The sequence below is a fragment of the Euphorbia lathyris genome, chromosome 2, assembly GCF_963576675.1.
Source record: "Euphorbia lathyris chromosome 2, ddEupLath1.1, whole genome shotgun sequence".
NCBI classification, from domain to species: domain Eukaryota; kingdom Viridiplantae; phylum Streptophyta; class Magnoliopsida; order Malpighiales; family Euphorbiaceae; genus Euphorbia; species Euphorbia lathyris.
Window position 1 is genome coordinate 135,172,451 of NC_088911.1, and position 24,828 is coordinate 135,197,278.

The window sequence follows — 24,828 nt, forward strand, 5'->3', positions numbered from 1 at the left end:
TATTATTTTAGTTTAGTTTAGTTCAGTTCAGTTCAGTAGCATTCAGTTCAGTTCAGTTTTTTCAGTGATAAAGAACATAGCCTAGTTATAAATAGGAAAATTTACAAAGAAATTCAGTTTTAAAAAATTATCTACAATTATATCAAGTAATAATTTGAATCATATCAAACTAAGTTTTTTTAAAAATATTTTAAAGACTAGAGTTTATAAAATAGGGGTCTAAAATATAATTTTTAGAGTTTGAGATTTACGAATTAGGATTTATAATTTATAAATTAACGTATAAAAGTATATTTTATTTATAATATATAGAAAATAATTACATATTAAAAATTAATTTATATAATATGACTTTATTGTAATTTTATAACTAATTTTGATTCAGGTAGAAAGCACTTGTAAGTTCTATCTAAAAAGCCCAATACTAAACCAAGGTAGATCTGGCCCTACATGAAAAGGTCCACATGATTAACCCAATTAGTTTTTTTTTTTTTTTTATGAATTAACCCAATTAGTTTTGATTTGAAAAAGGAGATTTTTAGTAGAAATTCACTTTTTTTTCAAAAGGTATTTACAATTATATCAGATTAAATTATATCAAACTATTAAAATAATTATTTTTAATCTATTTTAAGAGTTTATAAATTAGAGGTGTAAAATAGGTAAAGACTATGCTTACTTTGTTTTTAACAAAGTAAGTCTTACTTTGTGTGTTTTCACCATTGGATTAATTTTCTAATCCATCATCCAATGGTGAAAACACACCAAGTAATGGTACTTTGTAAAAACAAAGTAACCATAGAAGGCACCGTGTAAAATATATTTTCAAGAACTTAAAATGTATGAATTGGAGTTTAAAATTTCTAAATTAGGATGTAAAAAAAATATTCTCTTTATTATATATAGAAAATAAAGATAAATTCGGAATTAAGTTTCTAAACTGATACAGTTATCATTTTATAATTAATTATGATATTAAAAAATGGTACGCCCATGGCGTACAATAGCAGAACTGGACAAATAAGCAAAGAAGAAAGATAGTAAAGAGTTGGTTCATCAGCCGCACTTTGATAACTCCGCCCCTTTCAACGGACTTCTCAAAGCCCCAAAATCTCCATTACTAAAACCCGCAAAAACCTTCCCACATTGTTATTGATTCTCTTCAGATCCTTCCCTTCCATCTCTCTCGCATTGCATTTTTCAATTGTCTTCTTCCACAATGCAATCCTCACTCTCTCTTTCCCTTTCTCAACCTTCTACTACTCTTCCCAGATCAAATTACACCCCTCATTCCCTCCCTTTTTCCCCTTCAAAGCCTATCAATCTCCGATTCTGTGGCTTGAGAAGGGAGGCGTTGGGTTTCTCTTCTCTGTCTCGTCGAGGAATTCAGCTTCCAAGTCCAATTCGGTCAACGAAGATTTCTGCTTCTGTTGCTGATAATGGAAGCCCGAGTAAGTCTTTTGATTATGATCTCATCATTATTGGAGCTGGTGTTGGTGGTCATGGCGCTGCTCTTCATGCTGTTGAGAAGGTAATTTTGTCTGTTTTAACTTCATTTTTGGTTCACAGTGAAATGCAGATTTTCTGTAGTTTAACTTAGCTGGAACCGAATTTGAATTTTCATTTCTTTGGGTATCTTGAAATTAATCAATTTGCTAAGCTTTTATGACCAGAGATTGTTTGTTTTTCCCTTTTTAGTTATAGTATTGAATGAGACAATAATCCTGTTTATGGTAATCTAGCGTTTAAAAAGAATAAAATTTCTTTCTTTCCCTTTCTTTGAAAAGGATGTGAATTTGGATAACTATAATTGCAGGGCCTGAAGACTGCTATTATTGAGGGAGATGTGGTGGGAGGCACATGTGTAAACAGAGGCTGTGTTCCTTCAAAAGCTCTTCTGGCTGTCAGTGGCCGGATGCGTGAACTTCAGAGTGAGCATCATCTGAAAGCTTTGGGTCTGCAGGTATGGGATTCGTTTTTATCACATTTGCTTGCTTGTAAATCCAGTCATCCAACAGTAAACTTGAAAGTCAATGTTTCTCAAAACTTTTGCAGGTTTCAGCAGCTGGTTATGACAGACAAGGGGTTGCTGATCATGCAAACAATCTTGCTACAAAAATCCGGAACAATTTAACAAATTCAATGAAAGCAATTGGTGTGGACATATTAACTGGTGTTGGTACAATTTTGGTGAGTTTAACTTTATGTTGCATAAAATTGGCTGCACAGGATTTACAGTTTCTGTAAACGGATCCAAACAAGTCACTTTTCATTTGAATTATTAGAGCACAAAATCCATCAACTGCGTTGATAATCATTCATAACCATGGTTTTTCAGGGCCCTCAAAAGGTGAAATATGGGAAAATTGGCTTTCCTGACAACACAGTGACTGCAAAGAATATAATTATTGCCACAGGTTCTGTTCCTTTTGTACCTAAGGGCATTGAAGTTGATGGTGAGGTTTACTTTCTTATTAATTGCATGAGATGCATTCTGCTTCTTTTCTTAATTTGTTGATTAATAATATGAGGTGTAGTATGATTATCTGTTAGTTACATGTTAACATGATAGCACCCGGTTCTAAAATATAAGAATGATCATCTGATTGCTCTTGTTCAGTTGTTTGTACATTTTTCTCGAAATAATGTGTTATGAACAAAGCTTCATGTCCCTCTAGCTTATGCATATGCTTGAAATCTGATGAAACACTGTAGTCATTTCTTTGAACATTAGTAAGATGGATATGTGGAGGGGTAGCCTAAAATAGCAAAAAGGCTCACATAAAAGTTACTCATAAGTAGTTTAGAATGCAATTCGAAGAAATCATGTTTTCCTTGAGGTTAATTTCAAATTTTCAAGGAGATTTTCCATGCAAGCAATGTTTTTTTCTATCATAGGGTTTTAATTGCTTAATGATCTCCAGGGAAGACTGTAATTACAAGTGACCATGCACTCAAATTGGAATCTGTACCTGATTGGATTGCAATTGTGGGAAGTGGTTACATTGGCCTAGAATTCAGTGACGTATATACAGCACTTGGAAGTGAGGTAGTGTTTGTTAACTGGTCCGTTTCCTTCAATTTTATATTATTGAAAAAATTATTGGTAGATGTTCTCTGCTGGAAAAAGTAGAATTTTACTTTTATGATAATAGTTAGGATATGCAAACTTATTTTGCTTTTCACAATTTTATCCAAACCTATTAATTTTTCCAAATTTATCCAGATATTATTAGTAATTAGTTGCTATGTTATCCAAGCACTGAAATTAGCAAGTTTTTTATTATGATTTTACAATTGATTGTTATTTTGTTCTTTCAATTTTCTTAATGAAAGTAAATGGTAATTGGTAAATCAGAGAATCAACAAAAGGCAATTTTTGTATCATAATGACTATTCTCAAAAATACATTTATGCACTACTAGCCATCATGAAATTGTTGAGTTTTCATGTTCTTAGTTAGTTCTCTATGAGATATGCATATGCTAGACTTTTCTCTTAGAACAATCAAATTTTCATATGGGATTTTTACAGGTCACCTTTATTGAAGCCTTAGATCAGCTAATGCCTGGATTTGATCCTGAGATTGGGAAGTTGGCTCAAAGGGTGCTTATAAATCCACGGAAGATAGACTACCATACTGGAGTATTCGCAAGCAAGGTGATTACAAGTTCATATTTTTGTTCTTCTTCTTGTTGATTATCTCAGTTTCTTGACTACTGGTTTTCCTTTTCTACCTTCCTGGAAACATTGCCTTAATCCTTTTCTTGGTACTATTTATGTAGATCACTCCAGCAAAAGACGGGAAACCAGTCTTAATTGAGCTTATTGATGCCAAGACCAAGGAACACAAAGATACTTTGGAGGTAATCTGAGATCTAATAAGAAGCTTTAACAGTTTATAATAAAGTTAAAGCATATTGCATAATTAACTTATACATCTGGTTTGTGGGATATGAATTTGATATAGTTGATATTCAAAACGACCAATTATATATGAGGTCAAAATTTAGATTCTACTAGACAGTAATTTACTTATTTCAACTACCAACCTATGTTGCACGGACACTCCTCTTTAGTAGAGTTTATGCGTTTCGTATCCGTGTCCGTTTTTGTTTGAAGGCTATTTTACCAAGGTTATGTTTTTTTTTTTTTTTTTTTTGAAAAGGACCAAGGTTATGTTTTAGAAATAACGTTTCCTGTGTTTGTTTCCCTGTCCATGCAATATAGCTACCAACGCATATCCTATGAACTATGTTGTAATCCTTTTTGCTGTACACTATTCCTAGTTTGGAATAATGTCTGATTGTGCTATATTCCTCATTACGGCTATGGCAACCTTGTTTTTTTTTTTACTATAGGTGGATGCAGCATTAATTGCAACTGGAAGGGCCCCATTCACAAATGGTCTTGGTTTAGACAATGTATGTATCCTTGGATAATAATGTGGATGATACTAAATAGAGTTGGTACCGGAAAGGAGAAATTGTTCTAAATCTTTTTTTCTCTTCTTTTTGGCTCAGATCAATGTGGCGACACAACGTGGATTTATCCCTGTTGATGAACGAATGAGAGTTATTGATGCTGATGGAAATGCGGTTCGTTAGCTAACTTCCTTGTCAGCACATTTTGAGTCATGGCTGTGGCTATTAACCACTGACATGTGTTATAACTTTAATTTATCAGGTACCTCACATATATTGCATTGGTGATGCAAATGGTAAAATGATGCTTGCTCATGCAGCCAGTGCACAGGGGATTTCAGGTTAGTTGTCAAGTGTTCGGTATTCGTGACTTCAAATATGATGACTAGTTTTAAGTTTAACCCCTTTAATATTTTCACATGCGCAGTTGTTGAACAAGTCACCGGAAGGGATCATGTGCTAAATCATTTAAGCATTCCAGCAGCTTGCTTCACTCATCCGGAAATCAGTATGGTTGGATTGACAGAGGTGCTTTTTATATTTTAATAGCTTTTTATTTTTTCTTTTATTTCCTTCTTATTGGTTTTTATATTCAGTAAGAATCACATGCAATCAATTTTTAACTGGAACATTACATTCATTCTCAGCCTCAAGCTAGGGAAAAAGCTGAAATCGAGGGATTTGAAGTAAGTGTTGCTAAGACGAGTTTTAAGGCCAACACTAAGGCCCTTGCTGAAAATGAAGGAGAGGGTCTTGCCAAGGTTATTCATCTTAACTTTTCTCTTCTTCAATAGAGTTCCTGTTCAATTATAAGTGTTGCTAAGACGAGTTTTAAGGCCAACACCAAGGCACTTCTTTCCTAAACCCGTACTTGGTCATTATTTGTATACGTGTGAAATGCAGTTATTGGTGTAGAGTAGGGATGGTCTGTGGACTTAGATTATGGGTTGCGTCTCTCGCTCCTCCATGCTTTAACTTCTCTTTTACATCCATTCAACTGATCTATTGAATATATGCGGGCAACATTTTCAAGTTATTTGGTAAAATCTGAGTGAGTAGCTTCCATCAATGCTCATTAATAATCTATGTTCATGCAGTTGATATACAGGCCCGACACTGGAGAGATACTTGGGGTTCATATTTTTGGATTACATGCAGCTGATCTCATTCATGAAGCATCTAATGCTATAGCTTTGGGAACTCGTATTCCGGTACGCATTCTTAATGAACTCTCTGACTCTCTTTGTACCTAGACCACTAATTATCAAGGAGCTTGTAGAAATCAGTCTCACTTCTGTTACTCTCATCCGCTCCTCAGAGTGTTTCGAACTGCTTGATTTTTACCTAGACTTGTTGCATCTGGTTCTCATTCTTTAGACAGAAGAAATATGAGCGGATTTTATCGCTGCTTATTCTGTTTGGCTTGTGCAGGATTTAAAGCTTGCTGTTCATGCGCATCCAACTCTGTCTGAAGTCCTTGATGAACTATTTAAATCTGCCAAGGTGAGTTTCAGATATGTACATTCACTTTAAACTCAAACTGATCACAGCTCTGCTCACATTCTTTTGTTTTGTTTCTAAGGCCTCGTTTGTTTCCTGGAAAATATTTTCCTAATTTTCTGGTGTTTGTTTGCTTGGGAAAATAAGTCGGGAAATTTTAGGTTAGTCAATAGAAAAATTTATGATGAAAAGTGAGGAAAATGTTTTACCCTTTTGAAAAGAGAAACATTTTCCCAAGTTTTTGGAACCCTACTCCATTCTTTCTTGCCCTTTTGAAACATTTGCCACCGCCTATTTCTTCCCGTTTTTGGTTGTTGTACTGGAAAATATTTTATTTTCCTTTCACCTATATTTTTCAAACCATAATATTTTCTGACAAACAAACAAACGGGTGCTAAATGTGGGACAAACTGGTAGTAAACTAAACTCCCTATATATGGCTAGCTAGGTTGTGATCACAACATGTCCACACTTACCATGTTACTGAATACAGTAATGCAGGTGTTACCCTATTCCAATTGAGTTACTCTTATTACATTTTCTTTCGACACCCTGGTCAGGGGTGTCAATTTCTGTAAGTGGGTCGTGTTCGTATCAAGTCAATCTATGTTACACAGAACCTCCTCTTCAATAGTGTTTCCAAGTTTCGTGTTCTTCCTAGCTATGCTTTTTCTTCAAAAATAATGTTTCCTAGTGTCCATTTCAGTTTCCGACTCTGTGCAACACACGTGTCAATTATCGGGTTAGTGTCAAATGAGTCAATCCTAATCCAGCCCAACCCAACCCAACTGTTATGTGTCATTATCATGTCAACCCAATCAGATTAATGTCGTTTTCACGTGTCACATGTAATTCTAACCCGCTGGTGTGTTGTCAACTATTGTACACAATTACGACCTCTAACGCTGATCCAATTCCAAGTCCTGATATGTGTTCTGTCACACATATTTGGTAGTTAAATGTTAAGGAGAAGAGAGATGTTGTCCCCATGTTGAAGCTAGTGACAGAAGTTTTTCATTTATGGGTCAGGTTGAAGAACATGTTTCAAGCCAACTAAACGAACCAGTTGCAGTCTAGGTGTGTGTAAAAGTACAAAATTTTGAAGGTTCATACCAGGGAGATAGATAGATGTATGCTACAGAAGAAGAGAAGAACAGAATTTGAAACATGATCATCAAGAATTTAACCATTTTCTTGGAGGGAATAGAGGCACAAAATCTCCTCTGGCTTGTTGTATTGGTTTGTTGAGTTTGTTGTTAACTTCTAAATTATTAAGTTATTAAATTGGGAAATAAATCAGTTACTTTTCTTACTGTTGTTTTTTTCCCATATCTCAATACAACTTTTCCATTTTTATTTTCACACTAAATCTCTGAAGACTACTTAATTTAATCAGTTCCAAAACATCTGTTTTGTAACCATTCTATGTATATCGTAATCATATTATATACTCTTTCATTCCTTTTTATAAGTTAGTCTAGCAATTGAGTTTTTTTTTCAAAATATAAGTTTTTTTAGTTTTCTAAGAACTTTTAGTTTAGTTTTTCGGTCTAAATATTACATTTTTGTCTTGATTCATGTGTTTTTTTAACATTACGAGGTTTATTTTCCAACCATTGCACGAGAGATTCTTAATTTGTGTAAAACAACCTAGAATAATTTATAAAAAAGAATGGTAGAAGAGAGTTCAGTTGGTATATACATAACAAAAAAATCTTGAACTGTTTCAAACTATCTCCTATAGCCAAGAAAATGTAATCTTTATTTTTTTTGACACTGTTACACTGTTGTCATGTGTCGATTATAGTAAAGAAAAATCAATATATTCATGTTGTTACTATAATAATTTTTTCTATCGGTCTAAGTTGAAATATTTTTATTAATGTAAAATGTAAAGTCCAATGAGTTAGTAAAACAAAATAAAGTTCAGAGTGCAATTAACGTGGTACATGAACTTTTACCAATCATTGTTGTTAGAAACGCAATTTAACTTGTACAACTCGAATCGATACCATACATTTTTTAGTCTATTCCATGCGGTTTTGAGTCGTATCTATGGTATGACTTAAAATCATACCTAAATTCAAGCCCCGTATGATTTTGAGTCGATTACGTACGATTTTGCGATTTTGAGTTGTATCTATAGTATGACTTAAAATCATACCTAAATTGGACATAATTGCCACTTACAATTTTGAGTCATATCTAGGGTATGACTTAAAATCACACCTAAATAGGACATGTAATCCATTAAAAAAAATTAAAAACATACCTAAATAGGACATGTAATCCGTTAAAATAAAAAATAACGTGGTTACAAAATAAGACTATAAATTTGATTACTTTGCAAGTAGAAGATTACAAATTTTATTACTTCTTCTTCCACGGTTTGGTTGCAAAACAAGACTACAAATTTTATTACTTTGCAAACTCTTTTTTCACGGTTTTATATAATAGTTCATATTAGTCGACCCCAAATCACTTCTCGAGACAAGCTTTGTTGTTATTGTTTGTTTATTGTTGCAAACTCGTCTTTCTTTCTCTATAAGTGGAAGAAGAATGGAGAAAATGAAAGCGAAGGAATTAGAAAGCTTTATAAAAGAAAAAGACGATTCTCTTGATGATAAAGAATATTTTGTCAAGTAGTTTTATTAAGATTCATTATATTGAATTTTAAGTTAAATATCTAGTTGATAACTAGATATAATTTTTATTTTTACATCTAATATTAAAAATTAAACAGGATTGATATTTTATTTTTTATACTATCTTGAATTTGATCCAAATCTTACAATTCAGTTCAACTCACAAGTCCCTATTCACAAAAAGAGGATTTCAAGTCCTAAGACAAATCTCAATTCAACAACTATAGTTAGAATTAAAGTAACAGTGCATTAAAAATAAAAACAACCATATAATTTTCAAATGGAAAAATAATCATGTACCTCTTAAATGGAAAATTATTCTGTTTATTTACTTAAATGGAAAAAAGTCCTGAAATTCTTGTTGATAAAGCATTCATAACAGAACATTTGATTCATCACTTCAAATTAACAATTAGACATTTACAATCTTGGGCTAAATTAACAATCGAGATTTTAATGGGCAAAATTAAAAAATCTAGGTCTCAATTAACAAAAATCAAAAACTTAAAGACAAGAAATGCTTTCTATTTCCTTCAGAATTCCCTCAATTAAAATCTGATGCATATCAATTCCATAGGCTTATAAAGAAATACAATTGAGCATAACTGTTCATGCAATCAAGAAACACAATTTCTAGCAAATGAACAATGAGATGCAATATATGACTCAATACGCGTTCATACTAGTGCAGTTTCCTAAAAAGTAATATAAAGACTTCCTAATCATAAACAAAAGGACAGACACAATAACAAATCTTAGAGAACCCGCTTAACATAACCAGTTAAACATGATAACACAAGCTCCTAGCTTCTTTAAATTTTTTTAGGGTATCGCTCCCTGAGTTCAAGAGTCTAGACTCTCGCATCATACAGCTCACACCCGGAATCAGGACCTCCCCTTCCCTAAAATTTGAAGCCTCTTGAATGCTTTTCAACCCAAAAATATAAAACAATTGCTGGTAATTCCAGATCAGACTAAAGCAACTAGTTCAAAAAGCAACTCAGATAATGAGTTCATATATTGAAACTAAAAACTCCAAGCCTCCCAAAACAGTTGACCACAAAAAACATCCCTTGAATCGTACCAAACAAGCTCCAAAGGAATGATTCAGCTAACTAGGAGTGTGAAAATGGGTTAGCATGTAAGAGTGAATTGGATTGATACATCTGCAAAGTTTGCAGAAGATATCAAAATCAAAATAACTTCAAAATTTTCATAGGCGCTTCTATAGTTGCAAATTGTTTGGATAGCTACTATTGAAACACCTCCCTAGTATCGAAAAGGTGCTATCAGCGAAACTTCCATTATCAATCTTGGCCTCCCATGAATCAGATAAACACAAAGTAAGCCTATCTGGGATTATGAAGGCACAATACATTCTAAAGACAAGGAAATTAAACATCCAAGTAATAAACAAAAGGATAGAAATGCTAGTATGCTACGGAATTCACAAATGATGCTCAACAGGATTGTCAATTTCGGACACAAAAACAAATCTTAGAGAGAGCCTGCTAAACACAACCAGTTTATCATTATAACACAAGCAAAATCTGAAGCCTCCTGGGATGCTTTCCAACTAAAAAATACCAAACATATACTGGCAATTCCAAATCAGACTAAAGCAACTAGTTCAAAGTGTATTTAACACTCTGATAACGAATTCATATATTGAAACTAAAAACTCCAAGCCTCTCAAAACAGTTGAGAGAAAACCATCCCTTGAATGGTCCAGCATTTGTACCAAACAACTCCAAGCTACAGAAATGATTCAGCTAACTAGGAGTGTGAAGTTAGGGTTAGCAGGTCGTAAGAGTCAACCTCGACACGCCCCATTTAATTAATGGGTCAACATGAAGGACCAATTACAAGACTTGCAGCTAAACATCGGGGATCAGCTCCATAAAACCTACAGTACCTTCTTAATTAGGACATAAACAACTGTGAAAGCAAACGCAACAGAAGGATAGCACAAGTACAGCGTTTATATGCAAGAAAATGGATACAAACTAACATGAATCAGACCTTTCCATGGCTATCAATTAAACAGTTTAAACTATGAACTTAATTTGGTTTTAAGCAATAATAATATAAAGTAGGAACAAGCAAAAATGAAATCAATAAGATAGATTCGTAACTTAAAAATCTGTTGAAACGAAAATCCCTAAACAGTAGTAATTACTTAAACGGAAATTGCTTAACATAATCTTCAAAAACTCAAATAAAGCTGAATATTAAGAGAAAGCTCAAGTCAATACACTATTAAAGATAAAACCTAACATTGGAAACAGCGAAACAGATTGGATTTGAAGCTAAGCTCGTTTATTCTTCCCCGGAGGCATTCTCACCGCTTTTGTTGTTATGCTTCCTGGCGTACCTCTGGTTCCTCAAAAACTTGGGATCCATCTGCAACCGAACCAAACACGAATCAATACAATCAATTAAAATAAGAAGCAGCAGAAGATGGTGAAGAAGAAGTTAATACCCCTCTGGTGGAGGTGTGGCGTTGCCTCTTAGGCTTCTTGATGCCATTCTTGTGGGCCTTGTAGGACTGGTTGTGAGCAGTGTGATTCTTTGACTTGGCCATCTCTGCAACAAAATCGATCAAAGAAGAGAACTCTTTCAGTAATCAGACGAAAGAACGATAGAGTTTGGATGCAAAAGAGAATCGATCGCATACCTGAGAGGAAAGAGGTTGCAGCTACTCTGTCGCGAGATGGAAAGATGGTGTGTAGCTTTCTGAGAGAGAAACCCTAGAATCTGCTTGCCTTATATAAGGTTGGTATGGACTAAAATGCCCTTGGGCTTTAGCTTTAGGTTATAATTCTCTGAAGGGCTTACATAGAACTTGGGATACAATTAAGCTTTGGAGATAATATGGATTGGCGGCCGGCCCACTAATGTATCTATAATAAGCTTTTTTAAAATTATTTTAATTTGAAGCATGAAATTACATTTAATCAATTAATGACTTAAGGTTAAATAATACAAATAACTTCAAAATCAAAATATTAAAAAAATTATTTTCAAGTTTTGCAAATTTAGAAAAATAATTAGAAAATACACTATTTTTTCTATAGGGGTGTTAATTTCCATTACAATGATAGAATTTACTGAGATAACTCGATTAACACGACACATTTAATACAAATATTATTTGAAAAAAAAATTAAAGGACTTACATGTCATTGTATATATGAAAACTTCAATAGCATCGTGGAAATCGAATCGAGATGAAAATGTAATCACTTCTTAGTGTTAAGTCCATTTCTATGAAAATTGGATAGGTTGAACTCTGACTTGAGTTAACATTTTCAAAGCCTGTTTGATTCCATTATTATTGTTTGTTGTTATTATACTTAGGATCTGTTTGGCACTATTGTGTCTAACAGAACCTATTGTAAAAGAAAAGAGATGGAAAAAAGTGTTACAAAAAAAATTATGAAATTTGGTTTTCCTCTAAGCTAGAAATTAACAGTTTTTGTAACTTTCTAAAAAAATTGCATGCTAAACACAACTTTTTACGAGGAAAACTATTTTTAGAATCTAAAAAAGTAATGACAAACACGCACTTAATTGTTAAGTGATTCTAGCCTCATCATGATCTTGTGATACCATATTTTGAAAAATTTATATATAAATTTAAAAGGGATAAGATAACAAAGTACCCTTAAAATTTATTGAAACAATGTCAATTTAAACTCTAACATATAAAATAGTATCATTTTAGTTTTAACATTTATAAGATGATATCAATTTAAGTCTGAATAACGAAATTTGACACCTCAATATTTAAATCCAATTGAATGATAAATCTTGTTACCAAAAACCAAATTGGTACCAAAAAAAAATGAAACTAAAATAGGGTTATTTTGTATGGTTAGAGTTTGGTATTTCCTTAAAAAGTTTGAGATAATTTTGATACATTATCCCACTTAAAAAAAAATATAATTACATATAGTGGTTTGTAAATGGATACCTGTAATATTTTTTTTATAAACGCAAGTGTGTGGTTGCAAAATTTTATATTTTTTTTACTTTGCTAAATTTGACTGATAACGACCTCAATATGAAAATTTTCAAAAATTAAAGTTGTATAGTATCATATTTACTATCGAACCATATTTTTAATTTTTCAAAATCATCATTTTTGAGAGTTTTTACTCTCTAAACATTAATTTTCTCATAAAAAAAAACAAGGCATAATCACCATTTGGCTCCCTAAACTAAGGCTTAAAAAATCAATTAGGACCTTAAACTATCAAAATCATCAATCAAGTCTCTAGACTAACCAAAAATCATCAATTGAGTCTTTATTCTGAACAAAAATCATCAATTGAAGCCTCATCAGAAATCATTTAGTTGAACAATTTCACACCATCTTCCTCAAACTCATTTTGAACCAACACATATTATCACAGCACATTTTATGATTTTAGAACAGGATGGGCACTCAATTGATGATTTTTGCTTAGTTCAGAGACTTGATTAATAATTAATTATCCTGAAAAAATAGGAATGACGACGGCGCAACTCAATTGCACGAACGGCCCGATTCCACCTTCACCATCTCCGACGGGCAGGCCACCGGATCTACAGATGATGAATCAAGAAGGATCCCCGATACAGGAACTCGAGAAATCATACTCTGAGACAGTCTCAGGAAAGAAAGTGCAGGAGAACCCTAAACCTAGAATTGATCTTGCAGCAAAAGGACTGATTAATGTTGATTTTGTGAATAATAATCGGTTGGAACCCCGTATAAACCTATCGCAGAAATTCAAGGAACAACTAGCAAACCCCTGGAAGGACACACTTATCGTGAAGCTACTCGGAAGGAACATCGGATACATAGCACTCCGGAATCGAGCACTAGAGATATGGAAGCCCACTGCTGGGGTTGATATATTGGACTTGGGAAACGGTTTTCACATGGTGAAATTCAAGAATGCTTTAGACAGAGACAAAGTTATGAATGAGGGACCGTGGACAGTACAGGGACATTACCTTACTGTCAGAACCTGGTCTCCTGAATTCCGACCCCAAACAGCACATGTGAGCTCCACCATGGTATGGATTAGGATTCCTGGACTCCCTATGCAATATTTTGAAGAAAACTTGCTGCTGGCTATTGGGAATATGTGTGGAAAAGCTGTCAAAGTGGACAAAAATACCGCTGAAGGATCGAGGGGAAGATATGCCCGGGTGTGTGTTGAAATTGATTTATTCACTCCGCTTACCGCACAAGTCTGGCTGGATGATGAGCTCTATAAAATAGAGTATGAAGGGCTTCACATTGCCTGCACAAACTGTGCACTGTATGGCCATACAAGGGAAGCCTGTAACAACCTGAACATAGTATCTGGAGGGAGGCAAGCAGACATGATTGTAGAGAACACAACTAGCTCCGTTCAAGAGACAAATATTGAAGCGAACAAAGAGAATAGAGCTCCGAATGTGGAAAACCTGGACACACCTATTTATGCCCCTTGGATGATGGTTCAAAGAAGGAAATATGTGCCCCGTGATAAACCACCTCTAAAGAATGGAACAACCCCTAAGATTCCAAATTCCCCATCAATGGACACTACAGTACCTGAGCAGCAGAATGGCAAGGGAACCTTGGGTAGAAGGGAGAGTTTTGAAGGAGAAACGAGCATGATAAGAAGCAGAAGTAACCGGGGTGGTTTCCAGGCTACTACTCATAAAGGCAAAGGAAATAGAGGGTCCAGCGGCATCCACGGCAATCAATCAAGGATTTTCTCAGACATAACAAACCTAAATCGCTTTGCTAGCCTGGACCAAGGGGATATGAGTACTGACAGGGACCAGATGGAAACTGAAACACTCGAAGATAATGCAATTGTCACTTTTGGTGCAACGAACAATAGAAGCAAGAGAAGTAGAGCAGGAGATGGTCCACATCGAATCGAATTTCCCAACAAAACGAATACCGGAGATAGCATCATATTTGGTCAGAGTTCTTTCTCTCCTAGCACTGCAGGGGGAGCAAGAAAATGCTAATTGATTGCTTGTTGGTTGACTTCCTTTTTACACTCTTTTCCATGTCCTCAATGAAGATTGTAACTTGGAACTGCTTCGGTGCCGGTGGCACTGCTTTTCAAAGAGCCTTAAGGCATTTGGTTAGGTTCTATAAACCGCAGGTGTTGGTCCTCTTGGAAACTAGAATTCCTGGGTCTCGAGCTAAGGAAATTGGAAGAAAGTTGCAGTTCCCGAATGTAGAGATTGTGGAAACAGAGGGTTTTAGTGGTGGAATATGGATGTTCTGGGATGCGGCCGTAGTAACTATTGATGCTATCGTCAAAAATAAGCAATTCATTCATTGCCAAGTAACTATGAAAGGAGGAGCCTCGCACAATTCAACTTGGTTTCTAACTGCTGTCTATGTCAGACCGCAAATGCAGAACAAGAGGCTTTTCTTCGAAGATATGATTAGATTGGCCCCTTCAATTGTTGGACCATGGCTTATTGCAGGGGATTTCAACTGCATAAAAGCAGTAGGGGAGAAATAAGGTGGATCAGCTCGGCTGTTGGATCGCTGCGCACCTTTTGCTAATTGGATCAACACGCTAAACCTAGTTGATTTGGGATACATTGGTCCGACCTACACATGGTATAGGGGATGCACGCCTAGAACAAGAGTGGCATGCCGGCTGGATCGTGGTCTCTGCAACGTCGACTGGAGGCACTGTTTCCCTGAAGCGGTGGTAAGGCACCTCCCAAGAAACCAGTCCGATCATTCTCCGTTACTGATCGACCTGAAAGGAAGCGGGTCAGGAAAGCCGCTTGCCCCATTCCGGTTCCAAGCTGCTTGGATGAATTATCAGAATTTCAATACTTTAATTGAACAATGGTGGACAGGAAACGGAACTCTGATGGAAAAATTGAAGAACCTCGCGAACTCCCTAACGGACTGGAACAGTAACACTTTTGGGGATATTAATAGGAAAAAACAGCGGCTGACTGCACGCATAGCAGGAGTTCAGAAACGGTTAGCCGAGGAGTGCACGAAAGGTTTATTAAAGCTTGAACAGAAACTTCTCATTGAGCTCAACGAGGTTCTGTTACAAGAGGAAATAATGTGGTATCAAAAGTCAAGGGTGCAGTGGCTCACCTATGGGGACAAAAATACATCGTTCTTTCATACATCTACGATCATCCGGAGACGAAGGAACAAAATTGAAGGGCTTCAAGATGAGAATGGCTCCTGGATCTGGGACGAAAATGCTCTAAAAAACATGGCGGTGGAGTTTTATTAGAAGTTATTTGAGGAGGAAGTGACAAACAGGCCATCCCTTGCATCCTGCCAATCCTTCCCAGTTTTTACGGATGAGGAACTAAATGGGCTAAATAAACATTTCACACAAGATGAGGTTAAGAAAGCAGTCTTCGCGATGTCGCCCTTTAAAGCCCCGGGCCCCGACGGTTTCCATGCAGCTTTCTATCAAAGACATTGGAATACGATAAAGGATTCAATCTCGAGTTGTACGACGCGTGCTCTAAATGAGGGAATCTTAGAGGATTGTGTTAATGACACCTTAATCACGTTGATCCCCAAAGGTGAGAGTCCAACCTCTTTTGTCAATTTTCGCCCCATTAGCCTGTGTAATGTGGTGTACAAGACAGTTACTAAGTGTATCGTGGACCGCTTGAAGCCTTTTCTACGGAATATTGTTGGCCCCATGCAAAGTAGTTTTGTCCCCGGAAGATAAATTACAGACAACATCATCCTCCTACAAGAAGTGATATCCTCTCTGAGGAAACGTCAAAGAAGGAAACGGGGAATGGTCATCAAATTGGATCTTGAGAAAGCATATGATCGGATCAGCTGGAACTTTTTACAGGATACTCTAGAAAAGCTTGGTTTACCAGGGAGCTTAATCAGGATCATTATGACCTGTGTGTCCACCGCCTCTATGCAGATCCTTTGGAATGGAGAGAAGAGCCAGGAGTTTACCCCAACACGAGGACTAAGACAGGGTGATCCGCTGTCCCCGTATCTTTTTGTTCTGTGTCTGGAGCGCCTTAGCCACCTGATACTTGATGCTGTAGCAGATAAAACATGGAAACCGATCAGGGTCTCGCGGACAGGGCCGAGGCTTTCACATGTTTTCTTTGCGGACGATATTGTTTTCATCGCTGAAGCCTCTAAACAGCAAGCCAGAGTTATACAAAGCATCCTTAAACACTTCTGTGATTGCTCAGGCCAGAAGGTGAGTCTATCCAAATCCCGCGTTTTCTTCTCGAAGAATATGGATGCTCGTGAGGAGAGAGAGATATGCGCTGAGCTAGGCATAGAGGCGACACAGGATCTGGGGAAATACCTTGGGGTACCAGTGATTCATAACCGCATCAATAAGCATACCTATCAATATGTGGTTGATAGGGTTAAGGCACGGCTGTCTGGATGGAAAGCTCGATGTTTGTCCTTTGCAGGCAGAACAACGCTGGTCAAGTCTGTTTTATCCGCACTTCCAACCTATACTATGCAAACGGTTATGCTCCCAATAAGCACATGCAACAATCTAGATAGACTCAACCGGAGATTTCTTTGGGGAGCGAAAGAGGGAGAACGACGGCTTAGCCTGGTAAACTGGGATGTTGTCTGCAAGAACCGAGAAAACGGGGGTCTTGGAATCAGGAAGACGCATGAGTATAATCTTGCCCTAGCAGCGAAGCTAGGCTGGCGAATCCTAACAGAACCTGATACCCTCTGGGTGCAAATTCTGAGACACAAATACATGGGGGGTGAGGTGGAAATTAATAGAATAAAAGCTAAGCCAGGACACAGCCATGTTTGGAGATGTGTTGTTCAAGGAATAAAGATTCTGCAGCAAGGTCTGAACCGCGTGGTAAGGTCGGGGGAAAATACTAGCTTCTGGCTTGATCGCTGGGTGGATAATTCACGACTCAAGGACATGGCAACCGCAACTATACCTGAAACAGTGCTAAGAAAATCAGTTTCTGAGTACTGGGGAAACGTACCAGGATGGCCATGGCATATACTGCAAAATTACCTCCCCCAAATGGCTCTCTACAAAATTGCCTCGCAGGTCCTGATAGAAGAAGCAATGGAGGATGACGGATGGTCCTGGGGAGCCACAAGCTCAGGGAATTTTTCTGTGAAATCAGCGTACGATCTGCAAAGAAATAAGGGAATGGATAGCCACATGGACAGACAACGTGTGGGTTGGGACCGAATTTGGAAATTGCAGGTACCAGAAAGAATGAAATTCTTTCTTTGGACAGCTCGGCATGAGGCGATTATGGTCAATCATAATAGGAGACGACGGCATCTGTGCGTGGAGGACCGCTGTCCCTCTTGCCCGGAACCTGAAACGACAAGTCACGTTCTCCGGGATTGCGTAGAAGCAAGGAAAATCTGGAATTGTTTCGTACCAAGGGAAAGAAGAAATGATTTTTACAGCCCGGATTTTCAAGTCTGGATGGACGGGAATCTCAGTATCGAGAGGAAGTGGAGATCATGGGACTGGACAAGTATATTTGCAGTGGTCTGCTGGTGGTTGTGGCAATGGAGGAATGCAGAAGTTTTTTCGACAGGAGCTAACTGCAGGGACAAAGTGGAATTTATAATATCACAGGTTAAGGAAAGTGCTGCTGTTGCGATGCGTAGCGGTCTAGGAAGATTGAGTGTGTACAACAATATGCACATCGCGTGGAAACCACCGCAAGGGGACTGGATAAAAATTAACACGGATGGCGCGTGCAAAGGCAATCCGGGTTTCGCAAGCACCGGGGGTTTGATGAGAGACAGCATTGGCAATTGGAAAAGGGGGTTTGCCTGTAATTTGGGTGTTTGCACTGCAGTCTTGGCGGAAATTTGGGGAATTTTCTATGGTTTGAAAATGGCCTGGGCTTCAGGGTTCAGACGGGTTATTCTGGAATCGGACTCATTGACGGCAGTGAGATTGGTATCAGATACTGGAAATTGTTTCCATCGTCACGCCTGGTTAATTGAGGAATGTAGAACGCTCCTAAAACAGAATTGGGACATCACAGTAGCTCACACCTTTAGGGAAGGTAACAAAGCTGCTGATTGGTTGGCGAATTTCGCACGGAATCTCTCATTAGGTCATCACGAGTGTGTTGTGCCGCCTGCAGGCCTCCAGGATATCCTTGATGCTGACAATAATGGAGCTTCAACTATTCGGCATGTCAAAACTTAATTGTTTGTTCGGTTTCTTCTTTGTTTTCCGGGGTTTAACCCCTCCCTTTTACCAAAAAAAAAGAGACTTGATTAATGATTTTTTATAGTTTAGAGTCCTAATTGACTTTGAAGCTTTAGTTTAGGAACCTAAATTGGTGTAATGCCAAAAAAACATCTAAATGACCTCAAACCTAAAAAGTTGAAGAATTAAAGTTGTTTAAAATATCATTTAACTCTTAAAAAATGTCATTTCGAAATTATTATCAGCCAAATTCTGACAAAGGAAACCCAAATGTACCCATCTGCAAATCGACGAAACACACAAAACACACTACCGTTTGTTTTACCTATTGTTTTTTGTTGTTGTTTGTTGTTACGGTTTGCTGTTTAAAAGGCTGCTTTTCCAAAAAGCAGAGATTCTCTGCTTTTGTAAAATGTTGCTTTTCAAGTGTAAAGTGGATGTCACTAACCAAACACAGGATGGTTAAAACTCTCCCTTTTAAAATGAAAAAGCAAACAAGAACATAAAAAAGAGCAACCAAACACACCCTGCATATAAACATCAATCTGTAATTATCACTAAAAATAATATTCTACCTACATTAAAAATTAAATAAATTTGATACATAATTCGAACCTTGCACTCATGTGAAGCACATGGCTTCCCAAAAGTTTGTGGTTGGTGGCTAATGAAAGTTCCAAATCAACAATTAACTTGACCCACAAATGCCAAATTATTATAATTATACATCACATAATAAATTATATAGTAAAGTATCGGATCTGATCTGATCGGATCAGCCCTCCCATCCCATTTCATTGAATAAATGGAGAAAAGCTCATATTTTTTTCAAACTTTGAAGCAAGCAAAAGATTAGGAGGATCTAAAATACCTTATAAAAAGTCAATAATCATGACCTTATTAATCCACAAAACATAAATCAGTTCACAAACTAACCCTGTTCTTCATCATCCCCAATTTCACAGTGGCTAACTAATCAATCAAATGTTTCTTCTACTAATTGTAATTAATCCTTCAACCAATCTGTCTAAACACAAACATTCAATCTAAGACACTGCAAAAATGACAAGGAAAAAAAGAAAAAAGCTCCAAAAGAATACAAAGACCATCAGATCTTTAATCTTTTTCCATTCTCTATTTGATATATTGAGACACCCACTTGAAGCCATCGCCGTATCCCATCTTACGCACGATACTGCACATGAAAACTTCGAGAGGACGGACGTTTGAGTCTGTAAGATTCACCTTCCCCTTGCCAGTTGTGAAATTGGTCAGCCCTAGATGATAGCGGAGCTCATCTTCGGAAGCTGCATAAGGAATGTCAATCTTGTTTCCTAGGATGAGAAACGGAACATTTGCCAGGGATTCGTCTGAGAGGAGAGCATCGAGTTCCTTCTTTGATTCTGCAAACCTCTCCTTGTCGTATGCATCCACCAGGTACACGACTGCATCCACCTGTTTCATGAAGAAAAATGTTGCTTTGGTTCTTCTAAGATCACATATTATCGAAATTAATCAAAGCAAATTACAGAACAAGTATTGATCGTTTATGTTAAGATGACTTGTGTTTCAATGGCGTTAAGGATTCAGGCGAAAAATGCAACTCTAAACTCAAGAAGACACAAGCTAAAAAACAAAGGGAAATCCCAATTTGATTGATACGTCTGCAAAGGACCACACCGTGGAGGACTTATCCTAAAGTCAGACTCCTAATAGGGGGGTTCTATATTTGGCTTGTTTGGATAGCTACTATTGAAACACCTCCCTAGTATCGAGAAGGTGCTATCAGCGAAACTTCCATTATCAATCTTGGCCTCCCATGAATCAGATAAACACAAAGTAAGCCCATCTGGGATTATGAAGGCACAATACATTCTACAGACCAGGAAATTAGGCATGACTTCTATTCGGAAGGCAGATTCAACCAATTGAAAAACTAAGAGGCACAATACATTCTAAAGACCAGGAAATTAGGTGTGCCTTCTATTCAGAAGAAGGCAGATTCAACCAATTGAAAAACTAAGAGGCACCATACATTCTAAAGACCAGGAAATAAGGCGTGCCTGCTATTAGGAACACATTCAACCAATCCAAAAACAAAAGTAGAAAATCTGCACAAACAAGAATGAAAACTGCAACAACGGAACAGATTCAACCAATTGACAAAACTAAGAGCCACAATACATTCTACAGACCAGGAAATTAGGCGTGCCTTCTATTCGGAACAGATTCAACCAATTGAAAAAGCAAAAGTACAAAATCTGCACAAATAAGAACGAAAACTGCAACGAGCAGCTTGGCAAATAGAGACAGTCAAGTTTTCACATCTGCTCCCATAAGATTAACTGCCCCTTTGATTCTCCTTTTTTTTAATGTTAAGACTCCAAACAGTAGATATAAAGTGTTTGGTTAGAATTGAGAAACAATTGCTAATAGCTATTTTGGAACGAAAGTCAGCTAAATATTTACGAGCTACCGACAACGGCAAACAATAAACAACAAGAAGAAACAGCAAAGAGAAACAGATTCTTGAAAGGAAAAATCATTACTTTAATAATTGACAAACAAGAAACAAACAACATATGGACATGAAGTTTTTCCATAGTCCAGTTGGGTACTAGATCCACCCAATATTGTAGAAAGAACAAAGCATGAATTCAGTAGCCTATCTTCCTCCTAACATCTGAAGTTATGTAAGAATTAGACTCAAATTCATACAATTGAAGTAACAAACAAACACCATTGAGGTCAGGTAAAATACAATAAATTGACTTCAAATTAACAGCAGAGAAACCACATCGAAATGCATCTAACGCCATGAATTAGCTCTCCAGAATATAATTATGGAGTTGCTGAAACGAAAATCCAATGTTATGATTCAAGAGATATCAAATGATGATCAAGCAATTCACTAACAGAGTGTTAAAAAAGGGGGAAATCTAGAATCAAATCAACCGACAACAAATTTATACTCTAATTCAAAAATTGATCAGCAGAAAACAAGATAAGGAAATGAATTGACAACCTTAGCATAGTAATCTTTCCATACACGGCGAGCGATCTGATGGCCACCCAAATCAAAAGCCTTGAATTTGATTTTCCCTATGCTAAGCTCCTCCGACGTAGGATGTTGGGTCGGCTGATGCTGAACCAATCTCTGTAAAACAGATCGCAGATTCAATAATCCAAATACCCAAAAAAAAAACGGAAATCAGAGAAAAAAAAATTGGGGAAAAAGCAAACCTCGTCTTTCAACATGTGAAGGAGAGTAGTTTTGCCGGCATTATCAAGACCTAAGAAGAGAATCTTAGCCTCCTTTTGCCATAATCCAAGAGAAGCAAGAACACCGTAGAACCAATCCAAAAGAAACATGGTTTGGGGATTTTGGAATTGGGAATCTAGAGACCCAGGAATGGGATCCAATCAAACGAAACAGAGATAGAAAGCTTGTGTATATATATATGATTGAGAAAAGAATGGTGGAGATCTAAAAAGGGTGAAGAAGAAAGAGACCTGAACAGGAGGGTTGAAAAGGTAGAAAATTTCTTAAATTACCGTTGCTCTGTCGTTTTTGGCGTTTCTCAGCTACTCTACTCCCAACGCCATTTTCCAATTGTGTTGTTGCCTTCTATTTATTTCTTTATTTCACACTTCATTTACACATTAGTCCATACATTGGTTAATTTATTATTTCAATCCATTATTATTATTATTATTATTATTATTATTTGTTAAAGGGAAATTTTATTAATCACCATCAAGCAAAACGTTACAAAGAAAATAAGAAGGAACATGATCTCATGCACCATAATCAGATTCAGAATCGGCAGCTCTTACTAGAATATGCACTACTCGTTTCACTGATTTACTAACAAAACTGATACGACAGGTAATGATATCCGTATAAAGAAATTTACAATCGGAGATAATAAAACCAAACGCAGAATCTATTCGTTATAGTATGCTACACGTTTCACTGATCTACTAACAAAACTGATACGACAGTTAATGATATTCGTACAAAGGAATTTACAATCACGGATAACACTATGTCATTTTCCCTTTCATATGACATAAGATGCATGAAAAACATTTGTTTTCGTGTCGTCTGATTGTTTTTCGTGACAGTAGATTAAAATTATGTCATTTGAAAGCTTAAATGTAAACCAGTTCATTTCACATGTGGCCTTCTGATACATAATTCTGTCATCTAAAAAAAACGTGTGTTTAATTCAAAATTTACTTAATCATCAAATGACACTTGTGATAAATGACTGTCATCGTATTCAGAAAACAAAAAAGCGGCAAATGAAATTTCACTTACGCGGCCAACTAAAATGGATACCAAATTTTAAGGCGCTCAATACGTTTGACTGAAATTTCAGCTCATATATAAACCATCTCTCTCATCCCAAATCCCAAAATTTCATATGATCTCGATCGTTTTGCCCTTTTACCTGTAGAGCGTAAGATGTTTAGGAAGTTGGTGGTGCATCCGTTAATTGATGTGCATCCCACCCGGATGGCCAAGGTCGGTTTTAACTTGATTATATACTCGTATATCGTGCAACCTAAACTTGTTGATGCTCCTGCAAGCGTTGGCCTTAATGAATAAGGTTAACCAAGAGTTCAACTTCCTGGCTGAGCGGTATACGCGACTCGAGGTGAGATTGGATAAGACACATCAGGACTAAGGAATCGTTGCTCGTCGAGTCTTGCAGCTAGAGGATGAGCTAGAGAGGGCCCGAGCAGGCGGTAACCTCGTCAAAGAGCTGTTGAGAGTGCAAGTTCATGCAAACGATGACGAGGCCAGGGCTAATGAGGCGTCCATATTAGCAATTCGGGCCTAGTGAGCCAAGGAAGAAGCTTGAAACTGGGAGCAAAAGGCTCTATGTCATGTTGGTCGAGCTTTCGAGTTGGGAGAGAAGCTACAAGGAGCAGAGAAGTCAGTCTCCTCCTTATTTATTAGCTTAAGGTGGAATGATGTTGATATTAAGCGCTTAAATGAGGAGGCTATAGGTGGCCATGCGCGAGCTTAAGTGAATGAGGGAAGAGGTGGTTGGTGGCAGTGTTGAGATTAAGCAGCTAAAGGGAAGTAGTGGAAGAGCGTTGAAATTGCATGTGGTGGAAGGTTATTTATTCCTCGATGGAGGAAAAGATTTGGGAGTGGGAAGAGGACTTCTATAATGAGATTCACTCGCATGCGGTTATGTAATGGGCATCGGACGAGGAGTTTTTGAATTCACGGTCTCTTTAACACTCACATGCTGATCTTGAGCAGAGGCTGCTTAGTGTTGAGGAGTCTAAGCGGAAGTTAGTGAATGATCCAAAAGATTATGATTGAAATCATTGCATCATACATGTGATTGACCTTCAATATAATCTAAGGGAACTTTAACAAACACACTATAGTCGAACTCGACAATGGTTATTATGAGCTTATCAAGCTCTTTTCACATAGTCTCAAGTTTAGCCTTGACGTCCTCATCTTTGATCGGGATGTCCATCTCTTTCAATGCCCAACACTCTCAAGTTCGAGGCTTAACCACTCTTTCTTAGCTAACCAACTGGGATTCTGCCGACCAGTGATGGGTCCATCGATGGTTGGATTCCGGTGTCCTCCTGTTTGGGGAGGATCGTCTTCCTTCTCTCACATGGACCGACCTCACAGGAGATTGATATGTATCTCTCATGTTGCAAGGAGGAGGAGTTCGGGTCCCGTGGCATCGGACCAGGGAGAGTCCTTTCCCCTTTGAATAGGTGTCTAGATCCTTCCTTTGTCTTTTCGAGGAGCCATCTTACCGGTGGTAGGAGCTTCAAACAGTGTGGTGTCGGGTTAAGTAGTTGGTGTTTTCGGGTTTGTTCACGTACGTGAATGTTTCTTCTGCTATCACTAGTTTTTCTTTCACTTTTACTATTTGGGTGGCATGCTCCTTCCTTGTGATGCTGACGAGCTATTGGACAGAGTCAAGGTTTTCTGCATGGCTCATTGAGATTGCATCCAAGAGCATTTGCTGTTGGGGCTCTATGACTTCCCTTTCTTCCACCATT

At 37.1% G+C, this 24,828-nt stretch overlaps 3 protein-coding genes and 2 non-coding genes across 6 annotated transcripts; 1 reads left to right on the forward strand and 4 right to left on the reverse strand.

The window, feature by feature from the left end:
• Positions 1 to 1,052: 1,052 nt before the first annotated feature.
• Positions 1,053 to 7,236, forward strand: LOC136220017 (dihydrolipoyl dehydrogenase 2, chloroplastic-like). 2 transcript variants are annotated; one of them, XM_066007670.1, is made up of 15 exons: positions 1,053 to 1,531; positions 1,817 to 1,963; positions 2,056 to 2,190; positions 2,339 to 2,456; positions 2,925 to 3,049; positions 3,535 to 3,660; positions 3,786 to 3,866; positions 4,362 to 4,424; positions 4,524 to 4,598; positions 4,687 to 4,765; positions 4,852 to 4,952; positions 5,072 to 5,185; positions 5,522 to 5,635; positions 5,856 to 5,927; positions 6,880 to 7,236. In XM_066007670.1, exons 1-15 carry the CDS (start codon positions 1,220 to 1,222, stop codon positions 6,979 to 6,981), a joined length of 1,764 nt encoding a protein of 587 aa, XP_065863742.1. In that variant the 5' UTR covers positions 1,053 to 1,219; the 3' UTR covers positions 6,982 to 7,236. The 2 variants fall into 2 exon arrangements, with proteins under 2 accessions (XP_065863742.1, XP_065863743.1); XM_066007671.1 differs by having other exon boundaries at positions 1,055 to 1,531; positions 6,954 to 7,236.
• Positions 7,237 to 9,805: 2,569 nt separating this feature from the next.
• Positions 9,806 to 9,929, reverse strand: LOC136221373 (small nucleolar RNA snoR83). The gene has a single exon (XR_010685139.1). It is a non-coding gene; the product is annotated as a small nucleolar RNA snoR83 (small nucleolar RNA).
• Positions 9,930 to 10,678: 749 nt separating this feature from the next.
• On the reverse strand, positions 10,679 to 11,366 carry LOC136220018 (large ribosomal subunit protein eL29z). Its single transcript, XM_066007672.1, has 3 exons — positions 11,247 to 11,366; positions 11,052 to 11,155; positions 10,679 to 10,972 (listed from the first exon to the last, which is right to left on the reverse strand). The coding sequence occupies exons 2-3, from the start codon at positions 11,151 to 11,153 to the stop codon at positions 10,889 to 10,891; spliced, it is 186 nt and encodes a 61-aa protein (XP_065863744.1). The 5' UTR covers positions 11,154 to 11,155; positions 11,247 to 11,366; the 3' UTR covers positions 10,679 to 10,888.
• An 8,263-nt stretch (positions 11,367 to 19,629) lies between these two features.
• On the reverse strand, positions 19,630 to 22,383 carry LOC136220019 (small COPII coat GTPase SAR1A). Its single transcript, XM_066007673.1, has 3 exons — positions 22,021 to 22,383; positions 21,803 to 21,934; positions 19,630 to 20,232 (listed from the first exon to the last, which is right to left on the reverse strand). The coding sequence occupies exons 1-3, from the start codon at positions 22,147 to 22,149 to the stop codon at positions 19,912 to 19,914; spliced, it is 582 nt and encodes a 193-aa protein (XP_065863745.1). The 5' UTR covers positions 22,150 to 22,383; the 3' UTR covers positions 19,630 to 19,911.
• LOC136221376 (small nucleolar RNA snoR83) lies at positions 20,510 to 20,633 on the reverse strand. Its single transcript, XR_010685141.1, has one exon. It is a non-coding gene; the product is annotated as a small nucleolar RNA snoR83 (small nucleolar RNA).
• Positions 22,384 to 24,828: the final 2,445 nt, after the last annotated feature.

What these genes read in the sequence shown, in the direction of transcription:
- LOC136220017 (XM_066007670.1), top strand. Translation starts at nt 1,220, where the DNA reads ATGCAATCCTCACTCTCTCTTTCCCTTTCTCAACCTTCTACTACTCTT. An exon ending in CTGGAGTATTCGCAAGCAAG is followed by an intron (nt 3,661 to 3,785) that starts GTGATTACAAGT and finishes CTATTTATGTAG; the next exon opens with ATCACTCCAGCAAAAGACGG. An exon ending in ATGGTCTTGGTTTAGACAAT is followed by an intron (nt 4,425 to 4,523) that starts GTATGTATCCTT and finishes TTTTTGGCTCAG; the next exon opens with ATCAATGTGGCGACACAACG.
- LOC136220018 (XM_066007672.1), bottom strand. Translation starts at nt 11,153, where the DNA reads ATGGCCAAGTCAAAGAATCACACTGCTCACAACCAGTCCTACAAGGCC. An exon ending in GCCACACCTCCACCAGAGGG is followed by an intron (nt 10,973 to 11,051) that starts GTATTAACTTCT and finishes GTTCGGTTGCAG; the next exon opens with ATGGATCCCAAGTTTTTGAG.
- LOC136220019 (XM_066007673.1), bottom strand. Translation starts at nt 22,149, where the DNA reads ATGTTTCTTTTGGATTGGTTCTACGGTGTTCTTGCTTCTCTTGGATTA. An exon ending in TTCACATGTTGAAAGACGAG is followed by an intron (nt 21,935 to 22,020) that starts GTTTGCTTTTTC and finishes TCTGTTTTACAG; the next exon opens with AGATTGGTTCAGCATCAGCC. An exon ending in GGAAAGATTACTATGCTAAG is followed by an intron (nt 20,233 to 21,802) that starts GTTGTCAATTCA and finishes TTCATGAAACAG; the next exon opens with GTGGATGCAGTCGTGTACCT.